We start from the raw sequence: 15,279 nt of genomic DNA on the forward strand, positions 1-15,279 counted from the left end.
TGGGAAAAGCTGCAAATATTTATTTTTTCTGTTTTTTTCTGCTACGAATTGACATTTGAATTTATCATTTAAAAATAAGCATTGCTTTTTCAAAATTTTGAAACTTTTCTTCACTTTCAACTTTTTGCTATCGTAAATGTTGCATGGCATTATATTTAACATTTGCATGTATGGTTGGCTGGCAAAGTTCGTGAATAGATAGATAGATAGATATTGTTCTTTTTTATTTTACCAATTTATGTATTTTTTCAAACATGTTGAAATAAAAACAGTTAACTAAATCAATAATTTAATATGACTTAAGCATTTTTATTGTTTGTGGAAAATATTATTTTGTTTTTCATTTTAGTCAATCGCAAAGAACTGAGAAAATGGTAAGCAAATTTTTATGATGTTCTTTTACATGGCTTGGTAAGTGTTATTTATATATGTGTTTATTTTTATTTATCTATTTATTTATTTTAACTGGAGAATTTAAAGGTAATACATATATATAGTGTGTGTGTGTGTGTGTTTGAGTTGAATGTATTTACATTTGTTCTTGTTTATTTTTATTATTCTGTAATTACTTGTGGTGGATACAGTAAAATGAATCTGAGATGATTAGAAGGTGAAATTTTTGCATACGAACTGTTGTTTCTTTATTGAAGTTTAATCGAGTGGCATCATTCATGAAATAATTCATTTTGCTTTTATCATTCTGCACTGCTGAGGGCAATCAATTTTCTGCGCTTTCCTTTTTCTCTTTTCCCTTCTCCAAGCGTCGTTAGTAATGGAATTTTTCTTCACGGCAAAGAAATTGTTTAATTTCAACCAGGACCGACCCGTCGGCCTTGTGATGATGATTATTCGACTTTTCGCTCTTAAGCTTAGCTTGACGCAATTAACATTGCCTCTGATGCGCTTTCCCCTTCCCCCCCCTCCCCTCAGTACCTTATTCTCTCTCTCTCTTTCTTTGTCATTGTTTTCAATTTTATCTCTTTACAAATTAGCCGTCGACGGCTTTTTCAAAAAGCAAATTCTGTTAGCTTGGCTTAACTGGATTTTACATGCATTGTGCAATTGTTTTCGAAAACTCACACTTATTACTCATCGTCATTGCCGCCCCTGTCTTTGTCATTCTGCTCGTCTGTGATGATCTGAGAGAAATGCATTTTTTTATCCTCCCCAAATCTTGTTATTGTTAAATACTACTTACTACATCTATTTGCAACCTTTTCCACTTGTAAACTTCACCATTGCAGTTTTGCAATTATATAAATACATATTGATCTATGTTAAATGATTTATCTTTTACACACACCTATACATTGTTTTTGCATTTGCTATTTTACTATGTTTTAATAGAAATTCACTTAAAATTTACCAGTTAATCATTTCATATAATTGAACACCAACTGATCATTATTAATTAATTTAAATTTAAGCTGCTTAATATAAAATTAAGTTTCAATCATTTTAATTGAAATATTAATTTTGCTTAAGTTCAATTTGTTGATGGTCTACAAATCAAACTCAATGGTTTAATCGATCCTTTTATTCTATTTTAATATATTCAAAAAAAGCGCATTCATTCATACATTCTATGTTTGCTATTATTTATTTACTTATTGTATTTCTATTTTATTCTGTAAGTCATATATGACTGATATGATTTTTATAATTATCAGACAATTTGTATTCTTGCATGATTTGATTCAGATAGAGTTTTATCAGCAGATTTGATATTTAATATCGAATTGGTTAATTAATTCAATCAATTTATTTCTATTCAAATTCTAAGGCAGCAGTTCAACTGTTCCAATGTAAATAAATGAATTATTGATTTCCACATAATTCAATTCATATATATATATGTATGAATAATTGAAATTGAAAATGTGAAAATTGTTGTAAAGTATCCATATGAAATTATTTTGTATGCGTTTATTTGTTCATATTTTCTATGAGAAACGAATTACAATGTATGAAACTAATAATCACTGAACAATAAATCATTTTAATATTGTTCTTTTTTGTTCTATTTTTCATTGTTCATATTCATTTCAATAGTTTTGTTCCACTTGACATGAACAAGAAGTATCAGAAAATTTAATTTCAAAAAAAAAAAGAAATTAAATTGCTCAGCTGTGTGTGACATTGAAAGTGCATCATGGAATTTTATTTTTTTTCTGTCATTCTTTTTCCTGTTACGACTTTTGATGCAATTATCAATGCATGATCAGCAACGTTCATTGAACAGTTATTGCATTGGTATGCTTGTCTGATGATGTGTTTGCACATCAATTGAAAATTCAGCCAACTAAAGCATCAGTCACATTTATTATATTTACATATATTTGTTAATTTGTACAATAGATCCGTTTTTTTTAATAAATAGAACATTCATCTGAATTGCATATTATTTATAATATTGCAGTTTTTCTTTTAAAATAGGCTACTGTAAAAGTATAATTTTAATTTCACTGCATAACTTAATCAGCTTATGATGTGTATTTTAAGAAATATGCATAAAATTTTTAATTTTTTTTTCTTCTTTTTTCTGTTTTTGATCTTTTGAAAGCAGTTTTTTAGTGTGAAAATTATTCACCAAAAAAGAACGATTTTCTCTTTTTTCTTTCAGGTATAAAGATTTTATCAAAGATTGTCCCAGTGGACGTTTGAAGAAAGAAGTAAGCGATTGCTGTTCTTATTCTCATATATTTGTCTTTTGGAAAATAGATGCTTTCAATTTATTATTATTAGTATTATTATTCTGATAATCAATAGTTCATTTTGAAAATGTTCATATTCATTATTATATACCTTTTTTTCTACTTTTCAGGAATTCCAGGCTATTTATAAGCAATTTTTCCCAAATGGTGATCCAACAAAATTTTCCAGTTTTGTTTTCAACGTATTCGACGAAAACAAAGTATTTCTCAATTATGGAAATTGTTCTTCAATTTTGAAAACTCACCAACCGATTTTATATAACTTCAGGATGGGCATATTTCATTCAAAGAGTTCATCAGTGCATTGTCAATCACGTCCCGAGGAAGTATTGACGAAAAGCTCGAATGTGCGTGTAAAATAGCTGAGCTTGTGTTAATTGTTTTTTAATTTGTTTTTCTTGTGCAATTAATTTTTCATTTTTTGTTACATCTCATTTCAGGGGCCTTTTCTTTGTATGATCTAGACAATGACGGTTACATTACTAAAAATGAAATGGTCGAAATAGTCGATTCGATTTATGCAATGTTGGGCAAATTTGTTGACAACAAAGACTTTCCAATGGACGATTCACCACAGTTGCGTGTGGAAAAGATATTTCAAAGCATGGATTCGGTGAGCCTGTTGAAAATTTGAATGCAAATGTCAATTTTTGCAAAGCGTCAAATGAAGCTAAGGAAAAATCAATTATTATTATAATTATTATTTTTTTTATTTTTTCTTTAGAACAAAGACAATAAATTATCGAAAGATGAATTTATTGCCGGGTCGAAAAAAGACGCCTGGATTGTGAAAGCATTAACTATTGGCAATTGTCCTTGATTTTCTCTCTCTATCTCTCCCTCTCTCTGTTTGCGTTGAATGTGCATTTTTGATTGTCCGCAAAAAATGCTGAATTATAATGATGATCAAATAAATTGAGGCTTTTAATCAATGTGAAATATTTATCATTTCAGATGCAATTGATTCTTTCAACGCAGGAAGCATCAACGTCAATCAATTACAACAGCTATGCAAATTTCCATTTTTACTGGCGGCGAGAACGTGGATGAACGGTGAAAGTTTATTCTAATTCGACTGTTGACTATTGAGAACATTGCTGAGTAGAGTTTAATTATTAATTGTTGCATTTCATTAAGCAATTTTCTGTGCTTTCATTGTTCGCGGCGTTGCTTTTGCTTCCACGTGAAGATTTTCATCAAAATTTACGATGGCAGTCCCTTTCCAAAAAAAGATACAAAGAGAGAAAAAAAAAGAAATTATTTACTGCCGTCAATTACGGATTTCCATCAGGCAGTCCAGCGTTGGAGAAAATTTTCAAGAAATCGGATGCAGACAAAGGAAAGGTATCAAAAATAGTAGTAGACACCACTGTGTACCTGAAATTGAGTGTTGTTTAATTAGGGAAAATTTGCTCTTTTCGAATAGTTTCTTATTTTCGTTTTTCATTCATTTATAAATTAATATTTTGATTTATTTAATTAATTCCTCTTTGTATAGTAGTGGAAAGTTTTTTCAACATTGACACTTACCAACTCGATCCGCACTGCTCAGCTGATCATCGGGCTTAGTCACTGGTTCAGGTCCTTCGGTCGGTGGGGGAGGTGGTGGCGCCGGTGGCTCTTTCTTGCATCTTTTAGGAGATAATTTCAGCAGAACTTCTTTCGGCCATTCTTCATCCGCATACCAGCCTCGACATGCACTCGTCTTGTCATTTTCCATGATCAGCCACTGGTGTAACGGTTGGAAGTATTTCAACAGTGAAGAAGAGTTCAAATTTGAGTGCAACGTTTCGCTCAACAGCAACGACCACTCTTTCTCGGACCCTACGTTCATGAGCTGTTCAAAAAGTTGTGAAATCTTTTTCTTCTTTCCAAATGTGCACTTGTGCAGTGCATCTTTGTGATTTACAATTTCGCATGCGTATTCGTAGATTTGAAATTGGAAAATTGTGGAAAACAGACTGTCAATATGTGGTTCGAACAAAATTACTTCAGGTACGACAAGAAAATCTGACATGTTAGCGTTCGATGGCCTGGGATTGGCCAAGCCCATGTATTTGTTCATTGTTGTCCACCAACTGTTTTCCATTTTGACCCAATCTCTGTTTTCAACGTCATCAGAGCGGAACAGTTGCCAACGCCACAGATCCGTCGCATAGCTGTACATCACTGACGGCAGCTTGAGCAGGGCTTGTCGATACAGAAAGTCCACATCAGCCAGCTCTGTGTCAGAAATGCTGATGTTGTACGTTTCGTTTAATGTCTTCGGTTGAAAGTATGACAAAGCGATTGCTTCACCGATAGCACTGAACAGGCCCCCATTAGCTGGCTGGCGAAAGTACATCTTTTGTTCACTGTACTCGCGGGCATATATACCTTGACCAATTAGGCGGAACATTTCACCCATCGTATTGGAATCAATCTGTCCGCACATGGTTACTGTGTACGACCAGTCATCATTGTCATCGTAAAGATCATAGAATGTTGGCTTGCATATGGGATGTAGTTTAGCATCTTTGGGTGGCTTTTCATACATGCAACTTGTTCTGCAAATTATCTCTCCGTGAAGCCCAATATCGGAAAAGTACTTTTTTATTTCGTCAAACATGTGCGACACTGATCTGTACGTCTCTTTCAGTACTGCAGTTATGTCCAAATTTGGTAGTGATTTATCTGGCCTGGTCCAACGATACAGCTGTTGCCATTGGTCTCCGAACAGGCTCTGAACCAGATGACTTCCGATCAGTGGAATGTACAGTGAATTTCTATTAGCTAATTTATGCTTCACGTAGGCGTGCAACTCTTCGTACAAAGGCAACAGATCGTAAAATATTGTTCGTGATGCATTTTCAACATCAAAATTTTCCGTTGTACTATAAGCGTGTCGCCACCAGTCGCCCAGATCAGCGTAGCCTGCTCCAATGCTAGCATTTTTTAATGCACCATACGCGGTGGCAAAACTGGCTCTCATTTGACCAAGATTTTCTATTTCTCTCCACTCTTGCCAAATGTAAAGAAGCAGCAGTGGATTTGAAGCATTTGCAAGTTTGTTGAAAATATCCGAATAGAGGGACCATTTGACGGAACAATCTTTGGCAGCGTCATTCAAAGCGCATATTTCCTTGTTGTAGATTCGAAGCATCCGAGTCAGTTCAGTCTGAGCTGCTGACCAAAGCGAACCATTTGCACATGGGCCAGTTCGATGCAAAATATTCGTCCGAGCGATTTTTGAATATTCATCAGTTATATTTTCCACACTGACTGCTTGCAATTTATGACGGACGTTGCACAGCCAATCCTGAGCACGGCAGCTGATCTCATTGAAATTTTTAACACTTTGATCGTTAAAGTCTTGAAACAAATTGCGTTGAATGGCAACGACTCTGGACATCGTTTTGCGTCCTTCTTCGTCGTATTGTTTCAAACATGCTTCTAACTGAAACATACATACTGGCAAAATTGTTCAGTTTGGAATTTTCAAAAATGAAATTATTCAACAAGCAACAATTAGTGCACATTGAATGTAAATTATTGTTACCACTGATTTGATTTGATTTGATTTTTTGAATAGAATTGATTTTAAATAATAATAATAATAAGATATGCAGTTATTTGCGAGTAGGATTTGTGAATGCATTTTCTTGTTAATTTCAGTTTGTTATCAGTCAACTAACTAGACAAACAACGCTTAAATGGAAAACACACTGAAGCTTTAATGGTTGATGACGTAAATGTGGAAAAAAAATCACCCAGAACGATGCGATTTCAATTATGAATGTGATCATTCTGTAACATGTAAGAATTGCCACTTTTTGATTAATTATTATTCTATTTTTTAAGTCATATGATTCGATTATGATGATTTTTGCATTTTTAGCTTGTAAAATTAAATATTTTGAATTATTAAAAATTGGAAAAAATCCCTCACCTTTGCTTCTTCATCTTCGTCGCTGGTTGCATAGCACAAAGTGTTCATCAAGAGTAATAATACAAGAGGAAAGTGCTCTTTTATACCGCAAGGTATCATTTCTTTTCTTCTTTTTTTTCGAAAAATGCTGTTCTTCCTATACTGAAGCTTTAACAAGTGAATGTACGTCCGCTTTGGGCAAACAATTTCAGCAAACAGACAATTGCGACCACCACTACTCTTCTTCACTTTTGCAAGTTGACAGTTGGGAAATTAAACACTCCAAGAGAGAGGATACTGTTAGTGGATAGTGTGAAAGTTTTATTTTCCAACAAATTATTCAACAGTCATTATTATATCATGGCATAGTACAGCTCAGAGGTAAGTATGTTATCATTTAATAATAAAATGCGCTTCATCATCATCATTCTTGTTGTTCCTATAAATCATTTATGAAGAACTGATATGAAAGAACTTAAATCAATCTGTGAAATCTTATCTTTTTGTTGCTATTCAAAATTAAGTTTTAGTTTTACTGAATGAATCACAGTTTTTCGGTTGGTGATTGAATTAAGCGTATGCGAACGACTGTGTAGGTGTGTGCGTGTGCGTGAGAAAGTGTCGTAGTGACATTTTTTTATTCATAAAATGTTCGTTACATAAATTTAAATTTATTAAATTGTGAAACTTGTAAAAATTCTTTTCAGTAAAATGTAAACATGATGAACAGTGCAGTAAAAATATATAAAATTAAAATTAATTTAACAATTTAGCGTGGATTAATCCATTCGTTTACCATGAATCTTTTTCCATGATTTTATTTGTTTTAGTTTTCATTTAGATCTGCTATTGCAGTTGTTGTCGAACTGATAACGATGATTCTGTTTGCAAAGTTGAATGACAGGCAATGGGCCGATTATGGTATGGCAATGGTGAAATAAGATTGAGAAAATGCATATTCAGAGCAACATCACTGACCCTGTGATTTTCTGTGGTGCTTTTAATAATTGAACAATACAATTGCCCATGTTGTCCTTGTCAATCTTCTCTGGGGACTGATGTAGTCGGCCACAAATCGCTATCGATTTGAAGCAGCTGGCGCTTTTTTTCATTTTTTGAATTAGCCAGGCTTTTGGCATCGCTTGCTGGCCAGAACATGTACAATGGACAGACAGGCCCTGAAATTGCTAGCATATTGAAACAATTGATGCGTTGTTGGCGACAACAGAGACCGCATCGACCCTGGACAAAAGCCAACGCTAATTTCCTGTTTGGGAAGGTCAGAAAAAACACGCTGGTCACAAGCAATTTTACCTGCTGCTTGCTTGATACAAACGTCAAGGTCTGGAACTGAACGTGCGATTTGAAATAAAATAATAAAAAAGCGAAAAGTGGAAAAGCTTTTGCTGCTTTTCTCGTCGATTTTAGCTCCAGAGGCGACGTTGAAGCGGTGAGAGATGTCTTGTTCAGATGGCAGCTGAAACCATCATGGTCAACACTCTGCCTTGCATTGTTCAACAGTCGGCATTCAATTGTGCGGTTAACTTGGAAAAGCTCGGCAAAGCGACTATTATCGGTTTCTTGAACAGCTGTACATCACCCATGGAGCTTGATCTCACCGTCGAGGTAAGCAGTTTATTCAAATCCGACAATCTCTCAGATTATCTCCTACAATTGCAATGCCCGCTTGAAATCATTGCAACTGGTGCTTTGCATTGTATTTTGTATGATTTTTTTAAACAAATAATTCCCTTTACGTGACTTTGAAAATGCTATTATTCCATTTTCAGATTTTGCAAACTGTCTGGCTTCTCAGTTTTGTTCTTTCAAACAAGAATGAACGACGACTGATCGGTTTCGACTTTTGGCCTGTGTCAGTTCATTTTCGCAACGGCAGTTCTGATCTGTCCAACGACGATCATCATCGCAATTCTACCGAAAGCATAAAAGTAAGCAACAAATGTACAATTTTGAAATTCTAAATATATATATATATATTTTTTTACATCTTTATGGCATGTGCATTTCAGAATGACCAACTAAAACATTTGAATACTCTTTTGCTATTTTCCCTTTATACTTTGCAAATTGAACTGCTAATGCGATTTGGGAATAATTATGTTCGTTTTTTATTTTTATTTTTGGCTTTAAGGTCACCAGGGTATGCTTCCTGTTGCTGACCTTTTAATCTGTGGATAATTTTTGTGTTCTGCTTGGCCAATTGGAGCATTTCAGAAATTGTTTCTGAATCTTCCTTTTGCACTTCATTTGCTTTAAACTTACTGTATTTTCTTAACTGTACTTTCAGGTGTGTTTCGAATTTTTAAAGTCCGGCAAATACAGCTGTTTTCTGGATATCATCGAAACAGCAGACATTAGTTCAATGCAATGTCCAGTTATTGCGACTGTCAGCAGTAGAACAGCATCGTTAGCTGTGTTAATTTTAATTTGCTTGCTGATTTTTTCGGTCATAATTTTTGCCGTTGTATTGTCAGCAAGAGCGGTGTTAAAAAGACGGCGAGGAAAATACAAGCCATTTCAGCCTGCGTTTACACTACTTCCAGAAGCTATGCCGTACATGGAGGCGAAACGACTCTTTCAAAACAACGCACTCCATTTCCCAATAATGCCGTCCACTTGTGAAAGAATTGCTGAAGGTAATAAAAAAGTTTCTACCCTGGTCAAGTGGGTTCAGACATCATCTCCTGAACTGTCGACGGACACTGGACATGGCTCAGCGGAAACAAAAAGTGCAGAAAATGTCCACCTCACGCCACCGCAGAATTTTGACACAAGCACACACTGTTGTGCAGATATTGTTCAAGCGCCGAAAGAGACTTCTTTTTAAAACAAAAAAGTCGATTTATTCATCTCTTATTTATTTATCCGGTAAAAATAAAATATTCCTTCCAAACGCCAAATTTATACATGCCACTAGTATAATGCTAATTTATCTTATCTTATCTTATTATCTACAGTTTCAGATAATCATGTACAATTTTAAGGAGATACATCGACAGCAACATTATATCAAATATGTGACGTTTTTTGATAAAATTTCAAGCGAAGCTCTGCTCTGATTTTATACTTTCAAAATCGCTATTTTATGGAGGTAAGATTTTAATATTGGTTAAATTCAAATGTTGACTAAATAATAATTCCGGTAATTTCTAAAAAAGAAAAAACTTCGCAATATTAGCCTTAGACCGTAGGTTCACTCTTGATTTCATTGTTATTTTGTTCAATCGTTTCTGTAATCGTTCCACCAAGAAATGACCAAAGCAATCTTCAAGCTCATGCTATTCTTCTAAGTATATATGCTTCATAGAAGTGTTGGTTGCTAATCACTGTCGCCACTGTAGGTTTTACTACACGATGAATGCTGAAATTCTATCACCACTTGCACTCATTGATAGTGTAATTCTTTGAGAAACACAATTTTGCATGTTTATTGTAAAAAGTGAAACTATTCATTTTTCCATTACAGAGCTGTTTTAAATGTTTATAATAATTCCATAATAAGCAGTTGTTGGTTGTTTTTCATCAGATTTTACTTTGCTTGCTCTGCAAGTAAGTTTGATTGACAGAAATCTTGAATTGAACAGCATAAAATAATTGCAAATTTTCCCAAAAGGAATTCCAATGCTATTATTTAATGCTATACAATGCAAATGCGATATAATTTATAAAGCCAACATTCATTTGTGATGCTGCCAACGACATGACAACCTTTGTACCTCTGTACCTGCGGAACTTTATAGCTCAACTTGTCACTTGAAAGTGTATAAAATTGAAAATCTAATTTTCTGGTCATTTTACTGGAAGATATACATTTAAATACACATAGAAGAGTTTTTACAATACAATGAAATAAACAGAAAGAATAAATCTCCATAATTTGTAAAATAATTTATTTCATTTTCAGTTTATCTATACTAAACATAAAGAAACTTTTAGCGATACAAATTTGATAGCCAAATAATACATTAATAGAAAAATTCAAAACAAAAGGAAAACAACTGTACGTATTAATGAAAAATTAAAAATGTATTCTATTTGTAACAGTATCTGTGGAGCAAATAGAAATTAATAATTATTCTGTATATTCCACTTAAATTGTGTTGTCAAAATTGATTCTTGCAATACAGTTAAAAATTTTCACGATGCAATAATATACGGTATATTGATTGCCAAATCACAGATAGGAATATCGCAAAGTAGTTGACTAGTCAAACATGAACAGAAGTCGTTTTTTCGATTAATATTTTACTTTGTATCATTTTCCGTTCACAGCTGCGATGTTTATATAGAAGTCGTGCTCATAATGTTTGCAGAAAATGAAAAATCAGCAGTTTTATTAGAAAACTTGAAACACATCGAAAAAGGGTGAAAGAAGCAGCAAAAGGTAAAAGGTAATTATTAATTAATCTTTATGTTCTGTGGTACTGTCGGAAAAATGAATTTTCATTTAATTTTATTAAAATTAATAATAATCTTATTGAATATTTTCTGAGTAAAACTTTTCCCAACAAGTGAAACAACTATTTTCAGTTTAAAATTTCAGGCACTGAAAGACTTGCTTATTTTCTTGAATAATCATTGAAATAATTTAAAATTCTAATTCTAATAGATTGATTGTTAAAAGTGTTCGACATAATCATAATTAATTACGTTGAACACTTTAAATTATACCTCAAATGCATTATAAGTAGAAATTTCATTATCAAGTACTGTGATGTCAAATTGAAAACAGCCGCTATGATTTGATATTTTGCGTAGTCGGTGAGCGCTAATTTTTCTTCACAATTATAAATGAGGTCTACCACCGTAAAGCCCGCTGTCTGCTGTCTAACATATGCCTTGACCGTTTTCAACTTGATTAAGCAATTTGCATTTTCTAATATAGTTGCACTTTATTCACATATAATCTGATAACAATTTGTAATACTGCTTGGAGTTCTGATAAATTTCAGACTTCATTTCCACATTTGTTTTGGTTCATTTCAAATTTTGACGACAAAACATATTCTGACTATCACAGTTTTCGTTCGAACTGCGTAAATTTTTATTGACTCCAAACATAGTCAGTGTTTAAATTTTGGCGGGAACTTTCTGGTGATCGTTTCCATTTATGTAGGTCATTTTTGAATTTTCAAATCGCTGTCATTGGTTGAATTTACCAGTTTGTCTGCTATCAGTCTACCGTATTCTTTCAAATGTGTTCCTGAATGTCATCATTGTATAATGAATGTATATTTTATGTGATTTTATTGTATGTATTCATTTGAATTGTAATACTTTAAATCAAAATATTAATAAATAATTTGGAATGAATGTTAACGATAAAAAATGTTGCTTGAAATCATCGCCTTAGCATTCACATTTAAACATTCTCCTGTACTATTGTTTCAGTTAAGTAAATAGAACGCGATGAAAAATTATCAGTAGGAGAGCATGTAAATTTGCATACGAGCTCATTATTGTTTGCTTTGTGACCTTATTTGAAATAATTTCAGATTGACGCCATGAGTGACGTGGTGCGTTTTGATATTCAAATGCGTCTAAAATACAATTTCTAATGCCAACTCAGTCGTTCGTTGTTTTTTCATTTTTATTTTTCAAATCAACACTAAAAGAAGATCAGAATTGAACAATGAGAAGCGACTGCGTTTGGTAAGTGGCAATAATTTGGTATATAACACAATTATAAAAATTGTACAATTGAAAACAAAGTATCCAGTGTAATTTTTCAACAGAAATGTGTAATACATAAATCCGCACACCAAGTTATTTGGGTTTTTTACTCCTTGTGCTTTTAACTTTCTGTCCTCCCATGTACTCCACCATTATTTTTCACTTTTTGAATAGTGATCAAAATACATATGTTTGTTCAATTTTCCCGTCCATCTGAAATTTTTTTCTCAAATCATGATTACTTTCACAAAATTTAGCTTCTAAGTGAGCATCTTATATAAATTTAGACAGCTTTTATAAATTTTTATTTCATGTTCTTTACAACATTTCATAGGAGGATGATAAAAAAAGGTGTAATTTTTGCCATTTTCCACGTCAATTTTTCCTCACTTAGGCATTGCATTCCAATTATACTGCTGATGAAAAATTATATCAGTTATCGATAGCAGTAATGAGAAAGGTTAAGCTTGTTTGCTTTTTGATTATCCTCATTGGCCCGATTGTTAGCAGTGCTCTGTACCCGCATTTATGCAATTCATATTGAGAAGAGATTGCGTTGAGGACCACACCAAGTAGAACAACACAACACAACAGAGAAATGAGGTTTCCGGTGGATCCCAATTATGCTAACTTCGGCTAGGAATACTTGAAAAGGGTAAGGGTGTGCCTCAGTTTATTTAATTTAGTTAGGCTTCAAGTAGCATTATCTGTATCATAGTCCATCGAAAATCACACTTTTCATTAGCTAAACAAGCTGTCATTTGCAAATTATTCAATTGAAAGCGTCATTTTGTATAAGAAATCAACTTCCATTTATGTGGGGCATTTTTGAATTTTGGAATCTCAAATTGAAACATGCGAAGGGGTGTTTTGACTAAGTCATTGTTTTTATTATGGCGTTTTTTGCCAGATAGTTTATATTTTGACTGAATTGTAAATATCGAGGTCATTTTTGAATTTTCAAATAGTCCTTATTGGTAGAATTTTTCCTCAGTAAGAAGTTCCAATGCGCAAAAACCGGTTTTGAACGCTCAGCTATGCAAATAACGATCGCCATTAAGGTGCCTTATCGTCAGTTAGGGCGCACTCGTTCGTTTGACTACGTGGCAAGTGGTAGCGTTGTAAAACGTTCTCCGAGTTCATGACGCTGAATAGTTGCTGAAGTCGATTTTCAATTGCTGAAAAGTAATTCCTCCTTCTTTCTACTTGTGTTACTTTTTCTCGAATCATTTAAATACTCATTTTTAAATAATTATCTTTGAATTAAAAAACAGATAATTATTATATTTCTAAATGCAGTTTTTAAATTGTTGCTACTTTTTCTTCGTGATAAAGCGAGAACATTTTTGATTTTACATTTAACGTTTTTACAGATATGAACCAAAATGAAAAAAAGTGAAAACGCTGTCGACACGAGTGAAACGCGAACGGCACGAAGCAGAATAATACAAGAGAAAAAGTATGTGCGGTTTCTTGTTGTCTTGATTCTGGGAAACTGAATTCGAAACGGCGAACTTAATTCCTATTTTTAATTAAGTTACTTAGGTTTGTGGCATGTAAGATGTAAATAAGGTATTTTTTGCTGCGAAATTCCATCTTTAGACTTTCATATTAGGTTGTGACTAGGTAAGAGTTCATTTTCATAAAGTATTTCTATCGCCCTTAAACCACTTTTAATACTGCGAGCGTTGCCTCTGTCCATTGAGCACATCTGCTTCTATCGAAAATCTTTTTTTTCATTAGCTGAACAAGCTGTCACTTCCAAGTTATTCAGTTCAATGCGTCTTTTTGTATTAGAAGTAAACTTCCATTTATGTAGGGCATTTTTGAATTTTGAAATCTCAAATTGAAACAAGCGGTGTGTTTTGACTAAGTCAATGTTTTTATTATGGCGTTTTCTGCCAGATAGTTTATAATTTAAGTGAATTGTAAACGTCGAGGTCATTTTCGAATTTTCAAATAGTCGTTATTAGTAGAATTTATCCTCAGTAAGAAGTTCCAATGCACAAAAACCGGTTTTGAACGCTGCACTATGCAAATAACGATCGCTATAAATGTGCCTTATTGTCAGTTAGGGCGCACTCGTTCGTTTGACTACGTTGCAAGTGGTAGCGTTGTAAAACGTTCTGTGAGTTCATGACGCTGAATAGCTGCTGAAGTCGATTTTAAGTTGCTCCAAAGTAATTCCTCCTTGTTTCTATTTGTGTTACTTTTTTTCAAATTAGTTTGTACTTATTTCTGAACGTTACCGTTTAAGTAAAATTAGTTAATTATTAAATTTGAAAATTCAGTTTTCAATTTGTTGTTACTTTTACTACGAGATGAAGCGACAACATTTTTGATTTAAAGCTTAACATTTTTACAGATGTAAACAATGAAGAAAAAAAGTGAAAACGCTGTCGACGCGAAGCAAAATGCGGACGGCATGAGGCTGAACAATGAAAGAGAAAAAGTATGTGCGGTTTATTGTTTGTCTTGATTCTGTAAGACTGAATTCGAAAGGGCGAAGTTAATTACTATGTTAAATTGAGTTAGTTAAGCTTGTTATATTGTAAAATGTAAGTAAGATATTTTTCACTGCGAAATTCCATCTTTTGACTTTTATATTAGGTTGTGACTAGGTAAGAGTTCATCTTCATAAAGTATTTCTGTCGCCCTTAAACCACTTTTAATACTGCGAGCGTTGCCTCTGTCCATTGAGCACATCAGCTTCTATCGAAAATCTTTTTTTTCATTAGCTGAACAAGCTGTCACTTCCAAATTATTCAATTCAATGCGTCTTTTTGTATAAGAAAGCAACTTCCATTTATGTAGGGCATTTTTGAATTTTGAAATCACAAATCCAAACGTGCGTAGGCGTGTTTTGACTAAATCAATGTTTTTATTATGGCGTTTTCTGCCAGATAGTTTATATTTTGACTGAATTGTAAAGTCAAGGTCAGTTTTGAATTTTCAAATAGTTTT

General features: G+C 33.2%; 4 protein-coding genes across 4 annotated transcripts in view; 3 read left to right on the forward strand and 1 right to left on the reverse strand.

The window, feature by feature from the left end:
* Window positions 1-2,213: 2,213 nt before the first annotated feature.
* Window positions 2,214-3,534, forward strand: Tsp_06748 (neuronal calcium sensor 1). The gene is made up of 6 exons (XM_003380542.1): window positions 2,214-2,241; window positions 2,644-2,672; window positions 2,825-2,914; window positions 2,983-3,040; window positions 3,155-3,327; window positions 3,439-3,534. The coding sequence occupies exons 1-6, from the start codon at window positions 2,214-2,216 to the stop codon at window positions 3,532-3,534; spliced, it is 474 nt and encodes a 157-aa protein (XP_003380590.1).
* A 3,994-nt stretch (window positions 3,535-7,528) lies between these two features.
* Tsp_06749 (hypothetical protein) lies at window positions 7,529-9,469 on the forward strand. Its single transcript, XM_003380543.1, has 6 exons — window positions 7,529-7,602; window positions 7,750-7,900; window positions 8,092-8,247; window positions 8,412-8,570; window positions 8,774-8,782; window positions 8,930-9,469. The coding sequence occupies exons 1-6, from the start codon at window positions 7,529-7,531 to the stop codon at window positions 9,467-9,469; spliced, it is 1,089 nt and encodes a 362-aa protein (XP_003380591.1).
* A 646-nt stretch (window positions 9,470-10,115) lies between these two features.
* Window positions 10,116-10,435, reverse strand: Tsp_06750 (conserved hypothetical protein). Its single transcript, XM_003380544.1, has 2 exons — window positions 10,359-10,435; window positions 10,116-10,185 (listed from the first exon to the last, which is right to left on the reverse strand). Exons 1-2 carry the CDS (start codon window positions 10,433-10,435, stop codon window positions 10,116-10,118), a joined length of 147 nt encoding a protein of 48 aa, XP_003380592.1.
* Window positions 10,436-14,689: 4,254 nt separating this feature from the next.
* Window positions 14,690-15,279, forward strand: part of Tsp_06751 (tropomyosin) — a 1,982-nt gene continuing 1,392 nt past the window's right edge. Inside the window, exon 1 of the mRNA XM_003380545.1 lies at window positions 14,690-14,783. Coding sequence (XP_003380593.1) covers window positions 14,690-14,783 — 94 coding nt within the window. The remainder of the gene's footprint in view (window positions 14,784-15,279) is intronic.

Source organism: Trichinella spiralis (assembly GCF_000181795.1).
Source record: "Trichinella spiralis strain ISS 195 chromosome Unknown Scfld2, whole genome shotgun sequence".
NCBI lineage: Eukaryota > Metazoa > Nematoda > Enoplea > Trichinellida > Trichinellidae > Trichinella > Trichinella spiralis.